General features: G+C 39.2%; 1 protein-coding gene and 1 long non-coding RNA gene across 2 annotated transcripts; one reads left to right on the top strand and one right to left on the bottom strand.

Moving 5' to 3' along the window:
* Window positions 1-27,882, bottom strand: LOC123836292 (uncharacterized). Its single transcript, XR_010413713.1, has 6 exons — window positions 27,322-27,882; window positions 20,646-20,745; window positions 12,913-12,975; window positions 5,627-10,839; window positions 5,160-5,288; window positions 1-4,691 (listed from the first exon to the last, which is right to left on the bottom strand). It is a non-coding gene; the product is annotated as an uncharacterized LOC123836292 (long non-coding RNA).
* On the top strand, window positions 9,137-12,321 carry POPDC3 (popeye domain containing 3). Its single transcript, XM_045865240.2, has 3 exons — window positions 9,137-9,621; window positions 10,608-10,716; window positions 11,869-12,321. The coding sequence occupies exons 1-3, from the start codon at window positions 9,137-9,139 to the stop codon at window positions 12,148-12,150; spliced, it is 876 nt and encodes a 291-aa protein (XP_045721196.1). The 3' UTR covers window positions 12,151-12,321.
* Window positions 27,883-27,885: the final 3 nt, after the last annotated feature.

The raw sequence follows: 27,885 nt of genomic DNA, 5'->3' as shown, positions 1-27,885 counted from the left end.
ACTAAATAAACATAGAAAGGTGAGTTCATTTGCTGCATATAAGTCACTTGGAGGAAAAGGAAGTGAAGGTGTCTACCTTTGATTCATATCAAGAAAAGACTGTTTAATGGATCCATGGGTCCAGCTTGTCTTGCATTTTTCAGCATGAATCTCTGGTGGACTTAAGGCATGACATGAGAGCAGCTGCTCAAAAGTCTGCTTGTGCTTTTAACCATTTCCAGTTTAAGGAGAACTTGGAGCAGAGCATGGGGATTGTTTATTAAAAGCAATCAAATGACATGGTTGAGAAGGAGAGGTTTACTGCTGTTTCATCAAATGAAGAATTATAGGACACTGAGTGATTCAAGACGGGACCCACCTTCCTAACCCTGTGTTGCTCAAAAAGTTGTAATTTCTTAAGAAGACATTTAAATTCATTGAATCTAGAGCTGAAGGGAGAAAACAAGAATGTTGTTGATTTGTTCCAGTAAGTCCAGATATTTAGATTCAAACTGTACATGAAGCAGTGTGTTATTATTTGCATCTGTCTGCCTGGGAGTGATTCTGGGCTCTATCATTTGTGTATCCTTAGGCAACCTAACTTCCCTATACCTCAGTTTTCTCATCTGTAAAATAGGGACAATAGAACTATATATTTCAAAAAGTTGTGAGGATTAAATGACTTAATATTTTAAGAGTCTTAGAATCATGCCTGGCACATAGTAAGTGCTCAGTAAATGTTAGATGCTGGTAGTAGCCGTAATAGTAGTAAATGAGGTTCAAGAAGATGGTGACTAGCTTTGCGTTAATTTCCCATTGCTCAACTCATCTGAATGTGGTGGAGTCCCACAACTAGAAGATTTACAGAGCTATTTGAGTTTCTGTAGTCTGTCTTTGAGTGTTAATCTCTAGATGTGTCTGAGATACCAAGTATTTGCCCTATACATATGGCTCAGTTTTACAAAGAACTAAGCAGGAAGTCCCACCCAAGGAAACTTGGTATTCCAGGCATTTTGGAGATTGTATATGGATGACATAATTATTCTGGAAATTGCCCATGTGTCCAAATGCTTAACAGTGTTGGGGCTGTCTGACTCCACTGAAGGAGAACCTGTAATAAGTTGCTGGTAACCTTAGTGAATTTACATGTAATTCCCAGGGCCTCTCTTAGTGTCTTGTTTTCCAAATACTATTCTTCAAAAGTATTACTGTTCTTAACTGGTTTTCCTGATTTAAATCTAGCAAAGATTGAGTGTCTTCTTCTCCATAGATCTGTTTTCCAACTCCATCATAAAATGTAGATTATTAAAGTCTCACGTATAGTAAGTACTCATAATTGTGTGTATTAGTTTCCTGCTGCTTTGTAACAGTACCACAGGCTAGTGGCTGAAAACACCACAAATCCATCATTGCATAGTTTTTGTGGGTCAGGAGTCCAGGCACAGCTGAGCTGGATCCTCTGCCTTGGGTGTTGAGAGCCTGCTATCCAGGTGTCAGCCTCACTGCACTCCCCATTTGGAGTCCAAGGACCTCTTCCAAGATTTTCAGGTGGTTGGAGGAATTCACCTCCTTGCGGTTTTAGGACTGACATTCCCATTATCTTGGTAACTGTTAGTTGAGGACTTCTTTCAGCTCCCAGAGACCGCTGGCCATTACTTGCTGGCCATTACTTGCTCTCTTCCAGGCCAGGAGGAACACGACTCTCCAATTTTCAATCCCTCTCCAGTCCTGCAATCTTATATAGCTTAATAATCACAGGTGATTATTCCAGCACCATTTGTCATATAATGTTACCTAATCAAGAGAGTATCTGTCCCATCCCATTCATAGGTCTGCCACACTCAAGGAGAGAGGATTATTGCATGTGTGCACCAATGAGACAGGAATCCTGGGGACCATCTTACAATTCTGCTTATGTGATAAAGTGAGAAATCAGACACAGCTGCAGGTAATCAAATGGACTTTAGCGAAGACCTGAGAATCAGAGAAGTCCAGCATGGGCTATAGGCATGTTCTCTAATTTTCTCAAGTCTCAAGAGAAGCCAAGCTCTCATTGGTATGGAAGGTCAAAGGCATATTCCAGCCCAGAAGCCTAATGGTGCATGAAGAAACTCATATATTATATGAAAACAAAGGCTGGTATAGACCCTTTGGAATCCAGAAGGCCATAATTCAATCTCCACTACAAAATTTATGAGATTATCTGTCTGGGATTTCCAATGTATTCCATGAAGTATCATCAGAAGATGAAACGAGAAAATGAAACAATGTGATATAGTTGCTTGGGAAAGTGTAATTCTCCTAAGGCAAAAGGAAAAAGTAGTGACTTCCTTGGTAGGATGAAGAGGCCAAGAGCTATAGTGGGGTTGGCCACCTATGTAGGCAGAAACCAGATGGCGACATCTACGCCACAGATAACATCTGATGATTGTAGCATATGAATATTGTAGCCAATATCATTTACATTTATATCAACTCTCTGTTCTTAATCTTAGATAATTCTCCCATATTTATACACTTATACATTATACATATGCACTGTTTGCACAGTGTCATGCCAAGTCTTTTTCATTTCCTTTCTCTGTTACTTGAGAGGCTCTAGACTAGCACTGTCCAAGAGAAATATAATGCAAGCCACATACATAATTTTAAATTTTTTAGTAGCAACATTAAAAAATAAGACATGGGCAAAATTAACTTTAATGTCTCATTTAACCCAATATCTCTAAAACATAATCATTTCAACATATAGTCAACATAAAAGTTATTAATGACATACTCTATCTTTGTGCTAAGTCTTTGAAATCCATGTGTATAACACATCTCAATTCAGACCAGGCACATGTGGCTAATGGCTACCATATTGGACAGCACAACTCTAGAGTTCTATCTAAGGCCTTGGATCATGGGCATTAAACTTCAACTCTCATTCTCTCTGCACTCACTTTCTAGCTAATCTCGCCAACTCCAGGCTTTCTTCAGTATTGTCCTGTGTAATAGTAACTATTAAAGATCCCTCTGTCTTGCCCCTTATCTTCTGCTGTGAACTCTGTTGCTAGACCAAGAGTATTAGGTTAATTGAGGATAAAACTGTGTTCCCCTTTCCTCTGATTTCTTTCCAAACTTTGGGATCTCTTAAAATTCCAAAGGGTCTTCAACCTTTCTTTGTTCCTCTGTCTCAATAGAGACACTTCTTCCTTTCACTTCTTCCTCATAGTATAATATATGCTTTCCTTTCTTTCTAGTCCAACATCTAAATCATTGATTCAGGTATTAGTCACATCTCACTTAGGCTTCTTACTTGTTCCAAAACTATTCTGAACACTGCATTTATACCTGAGCATTGTTATCCTTATCAGTCATTGAACATTTATTGAAGACTCACTGTGTTCTAGACAGAGGGGAATTCCATATATGTTTCCATATACACATATGTAAAATAACCAACTAATAAAGCTGACATTTATATGACTAAATATATATGACCAATGACTATATATAATACATATTACATATTACATGTGTATTATTTTTATGGTCAATATAACATAATATATGATGGAAGCCATGTTGACAGATAATAAAGGCCATAAAAATTCAGAACTAGAAGGTGCAAATTCAGGCCACCCTGTTGAGGAAAGGCTGCTGCAGAATATCCACAAGCCTTGAGCCCTCTTGGAATGATGAGTGGCAAGGAAGGAAAATGCCTCCCCACCTGAGCAAAGCATGGGAATGAGAACACACAAGGCAAAAATGTGCCTTTCCAGCTCCTTCAAAGTAAGAATTAAAATTAGATCCTTTACCCTACAGACTGTTCTGGTGTCTCTCAACCTCACCCCCTAATAGTTCTTAACCCTTGTTACATGTCAGAACATTCCAGTGCCTGGGCCCCGCCACAGTCCATAAGTAATTAAATAAGTGGTCTCTAGAGTGGGGCCTCGATCATAAACTTGGTGTTAAGACCTGCAGTAATTCAGTTCCACTACTCAACTCTGTATTTTAACCCATGCTAGGAAAAGTCTTCTATTCCTTATCACACATAGGGTCGTGTTATTTTAGAGCCAAAAGGACCTCACATTGTTTTGTCCAACACTTCCATTTTACCAATGAGGAAACAGGTCTAGTAAGATTAAAATCACACAGCTATTTAGGGGCACGGCTAAGACTAGAACCTTTCTTTTAAGTAACAGGGTGAACTGAACCAATAGACACAGAATGGAGCGTTAACACCAGCACTACCGTCCTGGGCAGACAGTGAGGGATCAAAAGCACAAGAGTAATCTGCATAGAAGGACAGCCAGTGGTCAGCCAGGAAGGAACAAAGCTGAGGTCCTGCAAACAAACAAGGATAATTCAGAAATCATGCAGGAACAACATAAAATAATGGCACTCAAACTTCAATGTGCGTAAGAAATCAACTGGGAGCTTATTAGAAGGGCATCTTCCTGGGTCCCTTCCTGGCCCAGTAATTCTGGGATGGGCCCAGGGAAGATACATTCTAACAAGCCACCCGGGTGACACTTAACATCAGTGATTTGAGGATCCCTGCTGAGAAGCACTGAACACTTATCTGAGGCAGAAGAGTATTGTTGTCTTCCAGAGACTGGCTTCTTGGCCATTGGAAAGTAAAGACTCAAGGGTGGGTTGGTTATAGGGGTACCCCAATCAGCCATAGGAGGTCGGGACACAGAGAAGAACAACAGAGATCACCCCTGCAGGAATGAGTAAATTTAGAATTTAAAATTTAAAGTTGGGTAGCCACCAAAAGTAACATTTGCATTTCTGTATTCAATTGTAATCCTCTGGGTGAAAGAACGCTTTTAAAAACTAAATTCTCCAAAAGGCTCAGCTCTGTAAAATACAAGCAACAAGTACAGCGATGCTATCTCTATATTATTTTTAAATTTGCCAAGAAGTTTTAATATAGATTTCCTCATTTGAGTCTTGTAGCACCCTTTAGAGTGGACAGAGTAGGTGATATTACCTCCGCTTGACTGATGAATAAACATGCCTGAGTTCATCTAAGTAGCAAGGAGGAAATGAATGCCTACATTTTCTAAATCCTGGTACTGTGGGAAGCAGAATAATAAATATGATTTAGTCTGAGCTTCAGAATCAGGCAGGACTGGGTGGAATGTTAGTCCCAAGATTAGCAATGCGACCTTGAACAATTTACTTACCTTCTCTGGGTTTCAATTTTCTCATCTGTAAGATGGAGATATAGTACCTTCTCGATGGGGTTGTTGTGAAGGTTAAGTGAGATAATTCTTGAATACGCCTGGCATGTAGGTCCTGAGTAAGTGTACCTCCTTGAGGATAAGTAGAGAAACCAGCTTTAAGTAAATGATTATTTTGCATATGGAACACATACCAAAGTTAGGACCTATTCCAATTAATGAGTAGAATATTGATGGAATTTTTATCTCCTGGGTTGCCTAGCAACCAAAACTAACGCAGTGCCACAAGCTACAAGAGTTGTTGTTTTTTAATCAGATTAAAATTCAGCTGCTCTTAAGGAGCTCAATTTCTATGAAGACAAAAGGATTCCCCTATGAATTTGGAGCTGTGCCAGACATTTAAATAAGCAGTGTCCCACCTCCTTAGTGATTTTGTACCGAAATGCCTTGGATGTTGGGATATTCCCTACCTCTTTTCCCCTGGGTGACGGAAGATGTCAGAACATCCATTAAATTGGATAGAGTAGGCCTGGAGAAGGCAGAATGCTTGTACCTGGATACCAGTGTGGTCAATCAACGTTCCGTGAGTGCCAGAAATACAAAAACAGTTGTCTTTGCCCCGTAAGAGTTTCAGGAGCTAGGAGAGGAAGTCAGTCAGTGTTGAATAATAATACAGCAAATTATTTCATGAGTGGCTTTCTAGGTCTATTTCCCTGGCTCGACGGTAAGCATTATGGCAGATCTTAAATATTCAGTGTTAGGATGATTATTTTCCTGGCAAACCGGTCCTGACAGAATATCCCACTGTCTCCCAACACGTTCATATCCGATTCACAGCCTTGAAAAGGGGCCCTGCCTGCTGGTGAGGGATGGCGCTGAGCGGACAGGGACTCCTACCTGGGACTTCTGCCTCACTTACCTCAAGCCAGTTACTTAGCCGATCTTGTGCCCTGCTTTTCTCATTGGTAAGCAGAGCATGATAATTTAGATTCTGCCTCCCTCGTGGCAACAAGTGTGACGCGATGAGATAATAAACGTTCAGGCTGTGAACAGATAAATGCCATTTCTGAGCTAGTCTTAATCAGTTGGTCCCAAGTCTCCATCCTATTTCACGGAGCATCCTTGTACCTGTCTTTAAATGTCCTCATTCCTCTATAACTCAGGGTCTCACAGCCTAAGGTAAGTAAAAAGGGGGGAACTGGGAATTATTGTGTTTATTTGCACTTAATTTTGTCTCCATCATTTGTATCTCCGTGTGCTAATTTCTCTGGCGGGGAAGATGTGCTTTCCTGCCAAAGAAATCCATCGTGCCACTTTGGCATCTCAACATTTATTTACCCAAAAACATGACTTAAGGCCTCCAGGCTTTTCAAGCAGGCAGCTGGTTGATGAATCATGTTCAGTCGTGGAGTGCTGCTGGCCCATATCAGAGGAACACTCATGCCTGTCACCTGCCCCTGTCAGTTCTTTCTCTTCTAATAAAATACATCTGCTTTGGTGACTGAATAAAAACACACCGAGGGCAGAAAGGCTGGGTGTGGAGTAATTTAATCAGGGCAAGTCAGCACTCTGTGTTGCTGTGTGGAGTGCCTACAGCATGAAGGATAGGAAAATGATTTGGTAGTAGCTTCTTGAAACAGAAGCCGCCAGAAAGGGCTGGAAGCGCAGTTCTTCTGATGATCACGATGGGTCACCCTCCTGGAATGCAGGTGGCCCAACCTATCCCCCAAGTCCGGATCGTCAGGGGACAAGATTCCCAGAAGCTGCCTTCTGCATTGCCACAAGGTTTTACACGGCCGTTCTCTATTAGCATCATTTTAACATTCTGTTGAGGATTATAAATTTTTAAGGAAGGTCAAACCAAAGTTCAGAGCTCTGGCAGCAGCGCTTTTTAATATTGACTTTAGTGGCTGTGTTAGGTATCCTGAGGAACTGATTAATTTAAAATACCCTAGTTTTAAAAGTAAAACAGCAGGGAGACTGACATTTGCAGTCTGGTATTCTGCAGTTCTCACTACTCATTGTATTAAAAAAAATTTTTTTTTCTTTGTTGTGAATATCCAGTAGTATGTAATTTTGTGTTGCATTTAAAGAGGAGAAAGTAAACACGTTCGGGGTGCTGGTCTGCCCCGAATCGCATCATCTCACATGAGCGATGGGGGGAGGCAGGATTTAGGGGGCATGGGATGTTTAAAGTACATTTGAAAGTAGCTTAAGTACAAATAGCAATATAAGTTATAGGTCTGTGGTTTGTTTTTTGTTTTTTGTTTTCTTTTTTTAATGATTCACCTGCTGATGCTCTTAAAGTCCTTACTTGCTGAGGAAGGAATCACTATCCAGGATGAAGAATCAGGAACTCCAACAACAGTGGCTCCTTTATTTCCATTTCTAATTCTGTTGGTGATTATACTGTTCCCTTTTTTACTTCAGCTAAGTCATTTTCACTTCTCTGTGTGTATTTTTTTTTTTTCTATGAGACAAGATCTGTGATACCCGATATTTTATTAACAGGTGTTCTGGAAATGATCTATCTCAAAAATAAAAACACTAAATATAGCAGTTAAGTTCAAGCCTTCTGAATGTTGTTATGGTTTAAAAATCCAATCCAATGAATGCTTCACATTGAAACTATTTCTTGTTAAGAAACCTGGGGATAAATGATATATATCCTACAGCTCTATCATCCTGGTTAAATCTCTCCTGACTCAGATCACACATTAGCATTTTTACCATATGGCTCAAAGGGTAGAGAATATATGTGCAGAGGAACAAATCGGTAACATTTTTTGACCATCTGGTAAATAAATGTGTAAGTAGCAGGAATTTTAATATTATTTGTTTAGTTATATGGGTACAGATTTAACTTGAAATAGCCTCTAATACAGTAAGGTAGATCTGAATTTATATTTCTCAAATAATTTTGATCTAATTCATGAAACATACTCATAGTCTACTCTGTGCTTTTAAAATCTGACTCCTAAGTATGTGTTTCTCATGTTTATTGTTTTATTAGGGCTCCTTAGAGTGCCTAATTTAAAATCTCTTTCCTGAGAAGCCACATGATTGGAGCCAGCATAGAGGCTTCCCTGCAGAAGTTCTGCTCTACCCCGACCACTGTGTGACCAGGGATAAATTAGCTGGCCTCTCTAAGCCTCGAATTTTTCATCTGTAAGAGTGAATAGCACTGTCAAACAGTATCTCCCAGAGGGTGGGCCATGAAAGGCCATGGACTGGTGTCTCAGAATCTTGGGGGGTATTGTCAAGACACCCAACACATAGGCCCGACCCCATCCTCAGAGATTCTGACTCAGTATGTCTGCACACAGCTTATGAATCTGCATTTTTAGTCACTGTCCCAAGAGATTCTGAGGTACACCAAGCTATTGTTATGAAGATGAGTTGATGATAGCACCTAGCTTTCTAGCAGAATATGTAGTTAGCTAATTCTAACAAATGCTAAAATTTCGGTAAATAATTTATTATTATTATTAAGCATAACCCTAAAAATAGACATCTTCTATCCTAGAAACTTAACAGCATTTGTGCCCTCGCTGTATTATTCCTTATAACTAATGCAAATATATAATTATGTCAAGATAAAATTTTAAAAAATATTCTAACTTCATAGAAAATAGCATATCAACTTGAATAGTAATGCTGGTGATTCATTTAAATATACCTCTCAATTTTCCTTCTTTAATTAGATCCTTCTTTTTTTTCTTGTCCAGGAAACCACAAAATATTTGTGGACTAGATCTGAATCAGGAGCCCAGATGTACTTAAAGAAGCTAGCATGGGATTTTTAGTTTTTCAAGATCTATACACACAAAACCCTTAATCACTACAACCCCAGTGTCCGGGCTGTCTCTGGTTTTATAAAGACATAGTGAAACTCTGAGGATGGAAAAGCAAAGGACTTAATTACTTGCTCCAATATCATCGAATGTCAACTGAAAAGTGAACCAGACAGAAGTACAGCCATGGAGAGAAATTCAAGTCTATGGAAGAACCTGATAGATGAACACCCAGTCTGTATCACCTGGAAGCAAGAGGCCGAAGGAGCCATTTATCATCTTGCCAGTATTTTATTTGTAGTAGGTTTCATGGGCGGCAGTGGATTCTTCGGGCTCCTTTACGTCTTCAGTTTGCTGGGGTTGGGTTTTCTCTGCTCTGCTGTCTGGGCTTGGGTAGATGTCTGTGCAGCTGACATATATTCCTGGAATTTTGTACTGTTTGTCATCTGCTTCATGCAATTTGTTCACATTGCATATCAAGTTCGCAGCATAACTTTTTCCCGAGAATTCCAGCTATTGTACAGCTCCCTTTTCCAGCCTCTGGGGACCTCTTTGCCCGTCTTCAGAACAATTGCTCTGAGCTCTGAAGTGGTTACTTTGGAAAAGGAACACTGTTATGCCATGCAGGGGAAAACCTCCATTGATAAACTCTCCCTGCTTGTTTCGGGAAGGTTTGTACTCTTGGTGCTTGCTCTATATTAGTTATTTCCTTTGTATTAGTTACTAGCTGGTGTTTCTTTCTGCTACACTTTTCCATCTCAGCATAGCACAGTCCTGGGCGGTTTTTAGCACCGTGAGGCATGAGAAACCCCTTGACATGTACGTGAGTCATGGACATAGGCGTTTAGAGTACATGCTGTTATTTACCTGAAGCAGGATATAATCGAGAGCCTTAATATTTCTTCTTAGAAATCAAATGTACAAATGGGTTTGTCTGGATATGCTATTTGTTTCCAGGCTAATCACTGAGAGTCAAGAAGACGATGATGCCAGCTTGAATTAATAGAATACTTATGTTGGCATGCAAAGTACTTTAAATAGACTGTGATAGGGCATTCTTTTAAGTAATAGAGAACATTTAAGTTTTATAATGATCAATTTTCTTCAGTAAATTCTAGAATTGCCCACTTGCTAGAAGCAGGGGGTTCACCATATATGATTTTTATATCTATCTTTGTATGTATATAAAGTTTGAAAACAGGAAGTTTGGGGAAACTTTAATGGAAACAATAGTGTGATTATTCATGCCTTTAAAAAGTTTAAATATTAGTCTACAGAGGTATTTACAGTGCCACTCCTTTATGTTCTTCAGTGTTTTCCTACTTAATTTAAAATCCAACTGCGTGCATTGGAACTTTGTCTTCAAGTATAATATATACACACAAATGGGCACATACCATCAATGTATACCTTGATGCATCGTCTGATGAATTTCACCCAATATTCCAGAATCCTAACTGTGTGAGGAACATCAGTACATGAATCTTAGAGGAGATTTTGTCACTTACTGTAATGCGTGAATTTAATATTTCATGCTACAAAATTTTAAAAGCCATAAAGACCACCGGAGATCTGAAATACTGCTCCCTCCCCCTTGCCTCCAATTATGGGCTTGCTTTCTCCTTCTCTCATGAATGATGTTCTTTGTTTTGGGTAGGATCAGAGTGACGGTTGATGGCGAATTTCTGCATTACATTTTCCCCTTCCAGTTCCTGGACTCTCCGGAATGGGACTCACTGAGACCCACAGAGGAAGGCATTTTTCAGGTAAGGGGTAACTAGACCACAGAGTGAACACCACCTCTTCCAAGCAGACAGACGTTTGTTTAAAAACAGGCTATGGTGAGCACTGTGAATTGTGTAAGACTGATGAATCACAGACCTGTACTCCTGGAACAAATAATACATTTTATGTTAATTAAAAATATATATTATAATAAAAAATAAAATAAAAATAAAAATAAGCAAACAAAACAGCAGATGACAGAGCAATAATTTATATTCAACTTTGGAATGTACTTTGCAGCATGTGTGACTTCGCAGCCCTGTTTGACTCTTGCTGATTACTGTCACTGTGTAGGTCCAGCGACAAGAAAAGGGATGGGCCTTGTATATGACAGAAAGGAGTCCATGATAGATGCTCTTAAATTTTCCTTTGCTTAGCTGCATATATGGAGATTAAAATATAATTAATTGAGATTTGACTATAAACTAAACACTGCCACTGACATGGTGGAGAAAAACACCAAGAATTTAAAAGTCTGCCCTTATTACAAAATGAGGAATTCCTAAAATTTAAAATGCTAATAGATTTTAGTTGTTTTCTAGCAAAAAAAAAAATGCTAAACTTCCTGTCACTACTCTGCTGCTGTGTCTGATAATTTCGAAAGATAATCACTTCAGTGGATTCTATTATGGTATTTTGTTTTCCTACAATTCATACATGTAACATTCATGTGTGTATGCAAATACAAATTCATATACGTATGCAGAATAGGTAAATAAATTCTATTTTGTGCTACAGAAACAATTAGAGTTAAATGTCTGTAGTCTTCGGGACTGACTTGGAACTACTTCTCTAACATTAGCCAACTTTATTATTTTTAGTAAAGTAGCTCTCACTTCAGTAAAAGGTAAAATATAGATACCCAGATTTTGAAAAGAGAGAAATTGGAAATGGGCACAATGTTGTGATTGTTCATGTTATAAATTATATATGTAGCAAGACATTTTGTAGTTTCTCCCCGTTTTTACAATATATTGTGAGTCAGTGAGCTTTTTTAACCTAAGAAAGCAGCAAGTAAAATTCATTTAAAATTGGGGCCAAAAAAAAAAAAAAAAGGCAGAATTTTTCTTGCTTCCTAATCTGTTTTTTTATGTGGCCTTATATATATATATATATATATTTTTTTTTTTTAGGTAACCCTCACAGCAGAAACTGATTGTCGATATGTGTCTTGGAGGAGAAAGAAATTGTATTTGCTCTTCGCTCAGCATCGTTACATCTCCCGCCTGTTTTCAGTTTTAATTGGCAGTGACATTGCAGATAAACTCTATGCCTTGAATGACAGAGTATATACAGGAAAAACATATCACTATGATATTCGGTTACCCAACTTCTATCAAATGTCAAGTCCAAAAATACGCAAATCACCCCTGACAGAACATTTCCGGAATTCCAGGAGGTATTGTGATAAATGACATCGAAGTCAGAAGTTTTATAATTATAGAAAAGACCCTCTTCATCATTCCCCAAATGAAACACAGAAAATCGTGCTCACTAACATTTTTACAAATCAAACAGGCAAGATGCCACCGTCAGCTGTTTTACTCATCTCAACTTCTGCATCATGAATAAAGTTTACAAATTTCTCTGTACTTCTTATTGGAACAAGTGGGGAGGCGGAGAATGAACTGTGGGCAATTTCTCCTTTTCTGTGTCAGAACTGGGAGAATGAAATTTTGTGTTCTCAAATATTTCCTCAGATTTATTCAAATCTGCTATCTTGCCCTATTGAGTTAGGCTTTGCTTCTCAAGAAGCAGCCAGAAAGTACTCTCAGCATGAGAGTGGGTTGTGACTGTCCACATCAGTGTTCCCAGAAGTCACTTTTTGCCACAACCTCTGATGAAAGCAAGGTGGATTATTATGGTGGGCAGCGATTATTTATTTTAAATGTGAAGGTATTTAATATGACGAGACAGTAGAATACATGCAAGAGATGATAATATGTCCATCTTGAAGGCTAACAACAAATAATTTATCAGCTCAGTCTTTCAATAACATTCGAAAAGAGGCATTTTGTGGAAGACAAAGATGCATACTAATTACAGAGTAAAAAGAATACCCAAGAACAAATAGTAAAAGCGTTGCACAGTATTTCAGTCTCACATGGTTAGCCAAAAGGGCAAGTGTGAATGGTCTGACTGGACAGCAAGGGACTCATAGCCAAAGCTCTACTCACCACACAAACGTGGGAGTCCCTTCGACGTTGCAAAGAAGAGCTAACAGATCCTCCATCTGATCCCTAAAAAAGAAAGATAAATCATCATGCATTTAACAAATATGTATTGAGCTCCTACTGTGGCTCCAGGTGCTGACCTGAGCACTAGCGATACACCAGGTAACAGATTCCATCCCTCATAGCACTTACATTCTGGGGTGAGAGAGGCCGATAATAAAATAAAACAGAAAAACCTGGAGTTGGAAAGAGTGTCACCATGGAGAGAGAGAAATTAGGGACAGTGGGTAGGATGGGGCATTGTCATTTTAATAGAATGGTCAAAGAAGGCCTGAATGAGAAGGTAATGTTGAACAGAGACTGAGGGAAGCAAAGGAACAATCCATGCAGACACCTGGGGAATGAGGAATCTGGGGGAGTAGAGAGAAAAGCAAATGAGAAGGCCTGTAGACATGCACAGGAACAGAGAGAAGGCAGCACGGCTACAACAGAATGAGCACTGGTGAGAGAAGGCAAAGAGAATTTGGGGCAGATCGGGTGGGGCCTAATAAGTCATGGTGAGGACTTCAACTTTTATTCTGAGAGTGACCAGAAGCCACCGGGGAATTTTAAATAGAAGGGTGGTGTGATCTACCTTATTTAATAAATTCAAGAGAATCACACTGGCCAGCCCAGTGAGAATGGACTGGTGGGGGAGGGGAACAAGAGTGGACTTGGAAGGCAGGATCAGGGTTAAGTGTGAGATGCCTACCAGACACAAGTAGAATAAATGGTTGGATGCGTCTAGAGTTCAAGAGAAAGGTCTGGGCTAGAGAGAAAGATTTGAGAGTATGTCGCCTACGGATAATATTTAAAGCCATGAGACTTAACTACATGCAGTAAATGTAGATTCAGAAGAAAAATTGTTGGGAGGACCTTTCCTTGGAGCACTTCATTGTTAAGGGGACAGGGAGATGGAGAAGAGTCAGCAAAGGACAAGAGAAGGAGCAACTAGTGAGGTAGGAAGAAAACCAGAAGCGTCATGTCCTGGAAGCCAAGTGAAGAAAGTGTTCAAGGAGAAAGGAGTGATGAGCTGTCTCAAATGTGGCCAACAGGTCAGGTGCTGTGAAGTCTGAGAATAAACCATGGGGTTGAGCAGCATGGAGGTCACTGGTGAACATGACAGGAACAGTTTTAGTGCAGTGATTGGGAACAAACACTTGACTAAAGTAGGCTGAGGGGAAATGAAAGGCAAGAAATTGGAAAAGCAAGTACAAGTAAGCTTTTCAAGGAGTTTTGATGTGAAGGGAAATAGAAATGAACAGTAGCCTGAGCAGGAAGTGGGGTCAAGAGAGAAGATGTTTTCCATTGTTGTATGTAAGGTAAGAGAAAGAATGGCATATTTGTATGCTGATGGAAATGAGCCACAAGAGAGGGGTGAATTGCTGGAGGGATGCCCTTGAGCAGGTGAGTGAGGATGGCATCCAGTGACCTTAAGCAGGAACACGGACAATCAGTCATGAGGAAGGAGGGTGGGCAGAAAGCACGAGGGAGCGCAGTTGCTGGCAAATGAGAGATGTACTGGGAGCTCGTGGACTTTCTCTCGTAATTACTTCTGTTTCTCAGTGACCAGGAAGCCAAGTGAGCAAGAAGGGTGGGGGAAGAAGTTTTGGGGTTATGGAAGGTACATTATCTTTCTGTACATTAGCATCTGCTGTAAGTGGGACAGTGTGACAAGGTCTGATCATTAGTCTGGATGAGCTATTGAACTCATCAAGTTCAGCGTGAACTAGAGGAATAGTTGGAGGGGTTATCTCCCAGCCCCACATGGCTATCGTGGGCATCCATGACACAAGCAGACACAATGGCAGCACTCTGCTCGGTACAACTGAAGGCCTTCCAGTATTAAAGCACACAGCATCCTAAGGAGAATCCACACCTTAAGTTGGTACCAGCTAATAATGTCACAGGTGTTATTTATCGGAGAGCTTCTAACCATGAAAATCAACTGAGAACAAACCACATAGAAATGGGATGTAGATTTTTGGTTTAAATCATGTTGGCAGAGGGAGCAGAAGAATTTACGTACAATTTTTCCAGAAATCTAACCATTTTTAGGATGAAGGGGAAGGAGTACAAACAGAACAGGCTAAAGGGATATTGAAAGAGGAGGTACGGAGTTGAACCTCACCATCTTCACACTTGGTAGGGCTAGCACCAGCCCTCCTCAGTAGAACAGATACACGATTATCCAACACCTTGGTTTGCACCCAGGTGTTCTCACTTCAACAACAATAACAAAATACCAAAATCCCTCTACTAACCTCTATGTACATACCCTGTATGTTTGGCTTGAAATGTCCAGCAAACCACATTTTGTTCTCTCAAAATACTCTGATCGAGACAGAAAGAAGAAATCACAGATTCCAAATAAAAAGTACCCCTGAAGCACAATATTACAGTGCCCTTAAAATTTAATTTCTATTAAAAATTGGGCTCATTTTCATCTCAGCCTAATTGTTTCCAGCCCTAAATCCCTTTGATTCATTTATCACTGGTAAAAAGGGCAATAAGATGAGGAACTGGTTGTTTTCTTGTGTTAAAAATGCTTTATGGCTTTGTACACAAGATCTGTATATGCATAAATAAGTAAAGCACCTTGTTCAGAAAGTATAAAGAATTTTAAGACGGAGAAAGTAGAGCACTGAACCAAATGCATGGCTTTTGTAAGCCTGAGGCCCTTTGCCTGCCCATGAAGCTGATCCTAGTCAAGAGTTATCCCTGTGACTTAAAAGAATTGGGGTGATTGTAATTTTCTGTCCTGAATTTTGTGGTCAGGAATGATCCTGAGAAGCAGCCTGAGGGGAAAAAGAAGTGGCTTAAAATGAGCCCATAAACACTCACCCCGGTCACCTAGGCAAGTTCCTAGAGGCTGCCGGCCCCATTTGCACAGCCTTCACTGCAATTGGAAATCTGGAGGCTTCCCATTCCCCTCAGGAGCTCGTCCTTTGAACTTGATTTGACCTCCATACAAAGCACCAGTATGATTTGCCCTGGACTCTGCACCTCTAGGAACTCATGGTGCTGAAATTAATCCACCATAAAGAATAGCATGATGCTCTCTCAGCACTTACGGGTTGAGGAATTTTCTCTCCCCTTCAGCAAAGGAGCAGAAGGCAATTCAGTTGCTCTCTGCTCATCTGGATAAGCTTTGGATGTCATTTTGTTGCATTGCACGGAAGCAGAAGGACAGAATTGATTTGACAGAGCAGTTACTAAGTGAAATCCCCCAACCTAGCTGGCAAGAGCCATAAGAGAGGCATACTAAGCAGACAATACAAATTATAAGAGCAATACATTATACATCATGTACTTGAAACTCCTGGTTTAACCAAGGACATAAATATACATGTGGCATTGGATTGCACTAACTGGGTTCCACATTGCTATATGACACATGGTTATAGAAGAAATTAACCTTCAGAAATGGTGTTCCCAAATTAATATTATTTTTTAGCAAATGACAGCTTACTAAACTGTGGGCCATCAGTGGGCCAATTCCTTTATTTTTCTTCCTTCTACCAAAATTTAATACCTCCATATCAATAAAAATACGAATAAATAGCAGTATCATATAGACTTATTATAATAAAATATAAGTTCAATTTGATAGAACTGTGTATTATTTCAAGTTCAAAAATCTTAACAATAATGAAAAGATGTTGCAAGACTGAAATATTACTTTAGCACTTAGTCATCTCACTATGAGTGTTAACATCATTTTAATGCTGGATTGTACATTTGCATGTAACATCAGCATGGTTTCAACATAATTTGAAGTTTTATTATTATGCTAAATTTGACTAGTTTTAAAACCTGCTAGCTATTAAAGATTGACAGGGAACTTTTTTCCCCCTGAAGAACTGATCATTTGTGTCTTGAACTATCATTTTTCCCTTTACTCTATTTCAATTCAAGCCTTAGTGATCTTAATAAATATAATTTTATTTTATTTATAGGATTCCAAAACTATTTGTTTTTACATACTTTTATAGTAGGATTGTAGCCCCACTTGATATAACATGAGATGCTTTGAGTCATCTAACTTGTGATTACCACTCTTACTAAATATAAAATTATCTTCCAAATTATAGAATTACAAAACAATATCTTACATCTATTTAATACTTTATAGTTTAAAAAGCATGCCCACATATTATTTCATTTACTTTTTTCTTGAAAGATCCCACTTTATGGATAAAGGTTAGAGAGGCTGAATCACAGTAAGTGGTGACACTCAACTTAAGCCAGTTCTTCCAAATCAGCCAGTGTGCTTGCGTTTTGCCTGCTACACAGACCATGGTGCTGAGTAACTTGAAGGGAACTAAAACTGGAGGAGATTATGCTAAGTGAAATAAGTCAAGCAGAGAAAGTCAATTATCATATGGTTTCACCTATTTGTGGAACATAAGGAATAGCATGGAGGACATTAGGAGAAGGAAGGGAAAAATGAGGGGGGGAATTGGAGGGAGAGATGAACCATGAGAGACTATGGACTCTGAGAAACAAACAGGGTTTTAGAGGGGAGGGGGGAGGAGGGAGGGGGGATTGGTTCCAAGATACAAAAGATATCTTTGGTGCAGTGTAAGTGGACATTTGTGAAGAACAGGGTATTACTATGGGATAGAAATTGGTTCATCTGAGATCAAAGTTTAGCCAATATATGAGCACAATATTTTTCTGAGAAAAGGAATTTCTTTTCAAACTCCCCTACTAGTCTATATCTGTTTGGGAACAGTGCCTGGCACATGGTAGCTGCTTTGTAAATATTTGTTGAGTCTAAGGAAAGTAATTGCATCTGTTCTTGAATCCATATCTGAATTTTAACACTGATTCCCCCTCCCAATTGGACTTCGATCGTGCAGTGCCATCGGTAGTTTTCTCATGGAATAAAATTAAAGGCCTGTAATAATATCATTTTTTTCTACATATCTTTTTTTTTTCTGCATGATACAGAACTATTCTATCTTTAAGTGACTTCAAAGCCACATTTTTCTTACTGATATTGTTGAACTGAGTTTAAGCAACACTTGTCCAGAATGCACAGTTATTAATTTTCAGGTTCCAAGATCATTCTCTGGGTTTGAAAATCTGCAAGCTGATTTAGCTTAATGCCTCTTTGTGTTGGAAACTTGCGATGGATTATTGTGTCCCCTGAGAGTAATTCTATTTTAAATGATAAATAATATAACAGCTTTTGTATTTCATGTTTCTCAGAAATATAGTTTGTAGAGTGTCTAACCTCACCTAAAGCCAGATTCCATACTTTTATTCTAATTATATTTTTACTGTGCAAAAACCATTAAGTACTCATTAAATTTATTTTTGAGAAAAAGGAATAAAATGTGCAGGAGATATGAAATGGGAAAACAGTGGTCAGACATGTGCAAAACACACCTTTTTAGAACCTGTTATTGATCTCATCCTGTTCTTATACCCTCTTCCCTGTGGTGGCAGAAAATACTTGATCCTGACACTTAAAAGTAGTTTCTTCCCCTTTTAAACAGTGATTTTAAATAATTCTGTCAGTCTTTCTGCTTCTCTCCTTGCTCTTGGTGCAGAGGCAAGTTTAAGGGCCTCATGGAAAAGCAGGAGCGGTGTTTTGGCCTCTCTCTGTCCTCTGAGTCCTCCCTGGATGGACTGCAATGTTGCTTGGCCCCTTGGTCTCTGGGGTGCTGGGCTGATGGCCCCAAGAGTGTGGCTGGTCCCGCCCATGCCTCTGACATTGAGGTCTCTGCCTTCTTCCTCCATTGCACCCTGACCCCAGGCATTTCTCACCATCAGACCACTCAATGTTTCTAAATGAATGAATGAATGAATACATCTCAGGCTTAAACCATCATCTCTTCTCCTCCTTCCAAACCTATCTTTTCCAACTTGTTCCTGTTCATCACAAATCAGCTAGATGGGAAGAGGGAGGAGAGTTGGTGGGAGGGATGAGGCTGGGCAGGGGAGTGAGCTGATGGAGAGGTCACCATAATTCAATAAAGTGATCTAATCTAGTAGAACATTAAGTATCATTTTGTTGTTATTTATTCCTTTTATTAGAAAAATAATGTGATCATATTATAAGTAAGTTGGAATAAAGTAAATAATAAAGACAATAATTCCACTACTCCAACCTGACTTCTATTAACATGTTGGTATATATTTCTTCTGTCATTTTCCCCATTCATAATAACTTAAGCTGTTAAACAAATTTTAAAATATTTAGCATTTCTTCTATTGGAGAATAATAGTACTTGAAACAAATGCACTCGATTATTCCATCAACTAATATTTACTGAGTTCCAAATATATGCAAATCACATGCTAAGTACCATGGAGATATGAAAGATAATTCAAACACACTTCCTACCCCCCAGAAACTTACCACCTAAAAGGAGAAATAGACTTGTACATAAATATGCAAAAGCTAGCAAGTGATAAGAGCCATAACAGAGTTAGAGACTAACTGCTCGGGAGAATCACATTTCTGTAATTTCACTTTGAAACATGTGGGAATCACACACCAATACATAAACCATTAATAATGTAAGTACTAAATGCCAAGGCATTTTTAATGGTTTCATCTTATGATGGTCATTAATAGCAATATTTTCTACTAGATTTTTTTGCTATTCAACATACATTTTCTAGGTACTGAAGTTTTATTTATTCATTAAAACAGTCACATGAAGTCATCTGTGAGATTTCCCGACTCACTTTGGAATGCTTTGTTGCTTTTAGATGCCATTTTCTGAGCTTATAATATATTCATTACACTTCTCTTCAGATAACTTGATGTAGTTGATGTAAAAAATACTAAGAAATCCCTAAGTTGTGGTGGGCAATACAACTGAGTACGAAGAGTTTTGTACATGGCATGGAAGCCAAACTGGTGTTCTGTCCGAACATACGCTTTCCCAAAGTATTTCTATTCTTCCCAGACTTTAGAGACTCAATGACTCTAAAATCCATACCTTGTCACATCACGACCTTGTTCTCCTAGGAAAGGGTGTGACAGTCTCGGTGGTTTTCAAACCAAATACCATCAACCGTTTTGTGTGGTTCTAGATTGTACCGAATACCTGTGATTTGGACTAAAAAAATATTTCATCTTGTTTACCAGTTTTTATGCCAAATGATAAAACTTCTGGTGGCAGGCTCATACATATTTTATTAGGTTTTATATATGCATTAAGCTCAGGAGGTGTCTTATTTTCATGAATTTATTACAACAATTTAAGTAGTAGTAATAATAATAATTTGCATTTAAATAATTCTTTTCTCCTGAGAACTCTGAGTGCTTTTGCACATCAATTAATGCCTGATGGCAGTGTCATTATTCCCAACTTTATTTTATTATTCCATCTTTATAATGTGTTGCTCTGGGTTTTTGTTTCTAGCTGATGTCAATTACCGAGCTGGCTATTATCAGACCTCACATTTACCTCCAAGACCAGCCCTTTTTGAGGATTAATTACATAACAGAATGATTCTGCTCAGTAGAAACTCTATGAAGTTCTGCTTTCTCCAGATACAGATTACAAATCACCCCATGGCTTCACTGTCCATCAAAATCTTATCTATACCATAGACGACATGTTACCAAGAATTGCCAAAAGTTATTTTCCTATCATTCACAACTTTTCCCTTATAACCATCAAATGCCTCATATAAAGAAGTTATTTACACACTACAAAAAAAAATAGTACCTTTGAAATTGTCTTCCTCGGGGTTGTTGCATTTCTCTTCTCTAAAAATAGAGGTGCTTAACTGGGGATTCGTAGACAGGGTTCGAGGGTCTGTGAATTTCTAGAAAGTCCCAAAAGGGAAAGGACAAAACACAAGAGAGGTCATCACAGTGGTTGGAGCCAAACTTTTGAACCTGCTTTTCTGGGGGTACCTGCTTGGGCTTAGGATCCAGTTTTGTTTTGAGGAGCCAACCAGGGCCCCAGTTTGAGGGGTCTTAGGGAATTGATTGTGAATTCAGAGTTACTTCTCTGATCATCTTTTCACATTTTTAAAAAAATTTTTTTTTAAGATTTTATTTATTTATTTGAGAGAGAGAATGAGAGACAGAGAGCACGAGAGGGAGGAGGGTCAGAGGGAGAAGCAGACTCCCTGCTGAGCAGGGAGCCTGATGTGGGACTCGATCCCCAGACTCCAGGATTATGACCTGAGCTGAAGGCAGTCGCTTAACCACCTGAGCCACCCAGGCGCCCCACCTTTTCACATTTTTAAAAAAACCATAATTCTGTTATGCTTAGCTCCTTATAATAAATTCATTCTCTTTGAAATAACTTCCTAAAAGATGAGGAAATCCTATTACATGCTTCATCTAGGGTCTTTGTTGCTGTCAATATTTAAAACAAATAATTCACAAATGCAACTCTTCTGTTTTAGAATGAAAGCTACATGAGGAAGAATAGACAGAAGGAATATCAGGCCTCTATCAGTTTTTGACATAATAGTCACTGTATGCATGCTTCTGCCAACCCCTAGATGGTAAATTACTGTAAATTAGCTCTGCCAAGTGCCCGGTTTTTAGAATCTATACTACTGCATATTTCATGAGTTTGCTTTTGAAGCCAGTATCTCATTTCTGGCTACTCCAGGGAAACCCCAAACCACTGGAAATTTTAGCATGTGCCAAAGTCTTACAATTTACAAATTTTGTTTGAAACACCAGTCTTGTGTCTGCTAGAGTCCATCTATTTAAAATGGGCAAATACATAAAAAAAATAAAACTACCTCTTAGCTATTTCAAGTGTTCATAGGCTGGTTCAACAGACTAGGGAATTTTGATGATTGAAATTCTAATAATTTTTATTGATTACATACCATGGGCAGAGCACTGTAAGGGGGATAGAAAAAATTAACGTACCAAAAACTTGATGCCAGATATTTTTTAAAAACATGGTGTCTAAATGTTAAGATAATCCTGTCAACTACGAATTATTATCCTGGTTTTATAGACAAGTAATTGAAGCTCAGAAAAGATTAATAAATGATTGGAATTCACCCAGCTTTTTAAATATAAAACCATGGTTCAAATCGATCTGCTAATTCCAAACCCTCCCCCTACTCCTTTGACTGCCTTCATAATTCACTGTCCTCTTAAAGTTCTGGGTCACTTTTCATTTAGGAGTTTTATCCTTTGGTACAATCTCATTTTTAAATGAATCAATGGTAAGCCAACATTTTTTATGGAGCTTCTCCATGAATTTAGAAATAGATATTGTTTAGATAGACACTGTTTTAACTATTTTTTTTAAGACTGTGGGCTTTGGGACACAACAGTAATATGAAAGATCACATCCCTTTGCTTTGAGATGTTTCTCATTTTTTATTTAGCCAAGATATAAATACCTGTTCAGTGCATAACCTGTTTAGTTATTTTGAATAAATTAACCAACTGAGTCAGTTTAAAAAGCAAAATACCCATTAAAATGACTTAAAAAAAATTTGATAATACCAAATGCTAGCAAGAATGTGAAATAATAGAAACTCTCACTCATTGTTTGTGGGAATGGAAAATGGTACAGCCATTTTGGAAGGCAGTTTGGCAGTTTCTTACCAAACTAGCATAGTCTTACTACGCAATCTAACAATTGCAGTCCTTGGTATTTTCCCAACCTGCATACAAATGTTTATAGCAGATTTATTCATAATTGCCACACACTGGAAAAAAACAAGATGTTCACAAAATGGTGAATGGATAAACAAACTGCGGTACATCCATCTTATGGAATATTATTCAGTGACTTTAAAAGTGAGCTATTAAGACTCAAAAAAAAAAAAATTGAGGAAACTTAAGTGCATACATCTTAGTGAAAGAAGCCAGTCTGAAAAGTCAATATTCTATATGATGCCAATTATATGACAAGTTTGGAAAAGGCAAAATATGGAGACAGTAAAAAATATCCATGGTTGCCAGGAGTTAGGGAGGGGAGGAAAGAGAGATGAATAGATGGAACACAAGGGATTTTTTAGGGCAGTTAAACTATTTGGTATGATACTATAATAGTGGGTACATGACATTACTAAAGGAAAACTCTATTTCCTCTCCTCACTACACTAGACACCAAATGGAGTGGGGGGTGGGGAGAGTTCCCACAGTAACCAGTTCTCCAACTCTCCAGACACCAAATGGGTGTCCTACAATTCCATTCTGACACTAACTACCCAGAGTTCATGCAGACCCCGCAAGTTAGGTCTCAGTTCCACAAGAGTATCTCTTTACTTCAGAGGCCAATCACAAGTAGTGGGTCCCCAGGGTCACACTTCTGTCTGACTTGGCTATAAATTGGGGTTCCCCCACCTTGTCCTCAGGTTTGATAATTTGCTATAATGATTCACGGAACACAGGAAAACACATTTACTGGTATGTTATAAAGGATATAATGAAGGATACAAATGAACAGCCAGATAAGGAGGTACACAGGGCAAGGTCCATAAGGTTCCTGAATGCAGGAGCTTCTGTCCCTGTGGAATTGGGGTGTGCCACCTTCCCAGTATATGGATGTGCTCACCAACCTGGAAGCTCTCCGAACCCCTTAGTTTAGGGATTTTTATGGAGACTTCATCATGTAGGCAAGATCAATTATTCATTCAGTCTCCAGCCCCTCTCCCCTCCCCAGTAGATGGAGGGTGGGGCTGGAAGTTCCAAGTTTCTAATCATGACTTGGATCTTTCTGGTGACCAGGCCCCATCCAGAAACTATCCAGGAGCCCACCCAGAGTCATCTCATTAGAGCAAAAAATGTTCTTCTCACCCAGGAAATTCCAAGGGGACTAGGAGCTCTGTGTACGATGCTCCTATCATCCCCATCACACAGGAAATCACAAAGGCTTTAGGAGTGTCATGTCAGGAATTGAGGGTCAAACACTAAGTATTAGAAAAAAAGATGCCCCTAGCACCCCATCACCCAGGAAATTATAAAGGTTTTAGAAGCTGTGTGTCAGGAACTAGGAAAAAAACACCAAATTTATATTTCTTATTGTGTCACAGGAGGATACACAACATTATACATTTGGCAAAACCCATAGGACTATACAATACAATGCTGAACCCTAATGTAAATTTGTTAATAATAATGTATCAATATCGGTTCTCCATTGTGACAAATGTATCACGCTAATGCAAGATCTTAATACAGGAGAAACTGTGAGCCAGGGAGAGAGGGGTATATAGAAACTTTCTATACCATCTGTTCAATCATCGGCAAACCTAAAACTGCTCTAACAAAACAAAGCCTATTAATTTTTTAATGTTTTTTAATTAATATTTAATCTTTTAAAAATTTTAAAAAGATTTTGTTTATTTATTTGAGAGAGAGAGAGAACATGCGCATGCCAGTGGGGAGAAGAGCAGAAGGTGAGGGAGAAGGAGGGGGAAAGAATCCTCAAGCGGACACCATGCTCAGTGCAGAGCCCGACACGGGGCTGGATCTCACCACCCTGAGATCATGACCTCAGACGAAACCAAGGGTTGGATGCTTAACCAATGGAGTCACCCAGGTGACCCCTTTTATTAATTTTTTTAAAAAAGGAAAAGAAATTTAAAAAGTCAATGAGGTTGGTTGTGAAACTGGTCAATGAAAAATTTGATGAAACATTTAATGAGAGGAACTTAGGTATAGAAAAAGTCTAATTAAATCATTGTTTAACAATCCATGTTTGATCAGAACTGTCTGCCTTGAGACCATTCCAGAAGCAGCTATCGTCTCCATAAAATAAGATAATCTACACTGATGTCAACCATGGGCAGATATAGATATGAAAGATAATGCTACATATTTTTAAAACCAGTGACTCCCTGAGGTCTTGTTTCATTTTCACAAAACTTATTCTATCTGAACTTTGAAATCTCATTGAGGCTTTGTCCAAATAGTAAAAGCAGTCTAGGGTGCCCATAGAGAAAGGTAGAAATAATTATGTCAATTTAAGCTACGTGAGCCAGAGGTTTTTTTAAATTTTATTTTTAATTTTTTTTAAGATTTTATTTATTTTTTGACAGAGAGAGAGACAGTGAGAGAGGGAACACAAGCAGGGGGAGTGGGAGAGGGAGAAGCAGGCTTCCCGCAGAGCAGGGAGCCCGACGTGGGGCTCGACCCCAGGACCCTGGGATCATGACCTGAGCCAAAGGCAGACGCTTAACAACTGAGCCACCCAGGCGCTCCTAGAATTCTCATTTTAAATTTTATAGAGCTATTATTCATATGTCAGTGATAAGAAACTTACATATAAAATTATGTTTTAATCCTAAGATGCATTATAGTGAGGCTTTTAGGTTTAGTTCAGTCTCCTCTTTCTATGAAACGCAGACTCAGAGAAAACACAGACTCTATCAAATGCCAGTTCTCAAGTCTTAGGATTTTGACTCCACTACTCTTTTCATAAAAATATACAATCTTTATATGATTTATAGGCCTTACAGGCATCTTATTCTGCTAGGTAAGGAATGAGTGTGTCCTATAACTGCTGACTCCGTAACCATATCTCTGGAGTCTGGCCTTCCCATCTGCAAAAGCCAGAACCTGGGCTCTACTGTTTTAATAAATATGTTTTAAAATTACTATAAAAGTAACATGTAATCATTGTAGAAAATTTAACAGAAGGAGAAGCAGGAGGAGGAGTGGGAGGAGTTGGAAGAAGGGGAAAGGAAGGAAGGAAGGGAAGAAAGGAGAAAAAAAAGAAAAATCATTTACAACCTCACCACTCTGAGGTAAGGAAGGTACACATTTTAGAGCTTATCATCATGGATGGTTTCTAATATTCTACACACTCTTGTAACTTGCCTTTTTCTACTTAACATCTTTCCGTGGGAAGCAGTGTAGCTAGAAAGAGAAGGTAGCAGAAACTTGTAGCTAGTGGACAAAGGTGCAAGCTCTGGAACTAGAATTGCCTGGTTCACGTCCTGGATCAGCTCTGTGGCTGTGTGACCTGGAGCAGACGGCTCCGCCTCTCTGTGTCCTCAGTTTCCCATCTATAAAATGGTGATGACAGTAGTAACTATTTCTTCATAGGGTCCATTACGGGGATTCAATGGCTTAATATATCTAAACCACTTATAACAATGCCTAGCACAAAAGTATACTCTGTATCAGGGGACAAGAGTAAAGAACTAGAAAGTAACTATTTTAGCCATTACTGGGCTTATGGTTTCTGGTGGAACTCCTCCACACTACCTTTGTGGGACGAAAGCAGCCATAAAAGAGTGAGTATGGCTGGGTTCCTATTAAACTCAGTGGACACTGAGTTTGAATTTCATATAATTTTCACATGTCATGACATATTCTTCTTCTTTTGATTTTTTTCAACTGATAAAAAATGTAAAAGTCATATTAGCTCTTGGGCTGTACAAAAATGGACAGTGGGCTGAGCCTTTATACCACAGTTTACCAACCTCTGTTCTATATAATAAATTCACATTATTATATTTCTAATATTTCTACAAAACATTTTTGTAAGTAGACTCCAGGCTCAACATGGGGTTCTAACTCTCGATCCCAAGATTTAGAATGGCAGGCTCTACTGACCGAGCCAGGTAGGAGCCCCTCTACAGCCTTTTTTTTTTTTTTTGGCTGCTTAGAACAAGATTGTTTGGATGTTCTATAGTTTACTTAGTCCCCTCTGGTTAGAATTTAGCTTATTTCCACTGTTCTTTATTATAAGCTATTCTCCAATGCATATCCATGCATAATCTTTGTGCACATTTATTATTGTATCTACATCTTAAAATGTATTTAGTGGTAGCTACCAATTGGCTGGCAGAGCACCTAAAAAGAAACAGACTCTGAAGAAGTAGCCCTGAAAATTAACCTTGTTTAGTTATAACAAATTTCAAACATGTTAGAGAAGGAGCTTATCAGTATAATGTATATTCATATACATAGAACTTACTATGTACCACATCCCATTCTAAGCCTTTTACATATATTAAATCATTTAGTCCTCAAAACACTCCTATGAGACAGGTGCAATCATGATCGTTATCATCATCATCCCCATGGTACAAAAGAGGAAACCGAAGCACAGAAAAGCTAAGTAACTTTCCAAGGTCACACAGATAGCTGGTGGCCGAGACCGGTTTCAAACCCAGCCTGTCCAGCACTAGGCCCCATGTTCTTGAACACTGTGTGGCCCTGCCCCTTCCCTGGAGGGATTTGGCGAGTACCTACCTGATAAATGTACCTGTTGTCTTTTTCATGTTTAGATCATGTTTGGCACGCACAATCGACCTCATACTCTAATATTCGGCACAAATTGTATCCCACAATGGGACATTTCGAGTGGAAACTGAATGTCCATCTAACCTCCTTCCTCTTTTGTCCTCCAACCCTTCCCCCCATGCCAACTTTTCATTAATTTGCCCTGCATTTCTTACCCAAAATAGGTGTCCTCATTGAATAGTAAAGATTGATTGGAGCATACTTTCATATCTTGTTTTCCAACTTATGGTCCCAAATCTACCAAATTCACTTGGCAATTTCTGGTGGAGCTTCGCTTTAAGCGGAGGGCCCTGAACCGCCACGGGAATGCACATTTCGGGTAAGTACCCTCCTTCTTTGAAAACAAACAGTGGCTTGTGTCAAGTCTCTCCCGCGTGGCCCCCGCAGCAACAGGGCTGGCTCGGGTGGCTTGTTCCGACCCCTAGCCGGGTTCCCGAGGACGGTGTCCTGCGTCAGTGTGAGCCAACCCGCCGGCCTCCGCCGCAAGGCTCGGAAGCTGAGTTGCGCGCTCTCCTGGCCCTTCCTGCTGTGCTGAGACGCGAGCGAGTGTCCCAGAAAGGAGTTATGCAAGTGGGTCGTTCGACTTTGAGGGGAATGAAATTCTAGTTCTCATTTTTATCCTGCTTTATCTCCCTGCTGGGATCCTACTGCTGGAGTTATCCCCATGGAGATGAGCCACCAACGCCGCTGGTCCTAAGATGTTGCCCGCCCCCCCCTCC

Source organism: Mirounga angustirostris, unplaced genomic scaffold (genome assembly GCF_029215605.1).
Source record: "Mirounga angustirostris isolate CCGP_5_RB_7025 unplaced genomic scaffold, mMirAng1.0.hap1 SCAF_8, whole genome shotgun sequence".
NCBI classification, from domain to species: Eukaryota; Metazoa; Chordata; class Mammalia; order Carnivora; family Phocidae; genus Mirounga; species Mirounga angustirostris.
This window is presented reverse-complemented; position numbering and strand designations above follow the sequence as displayed.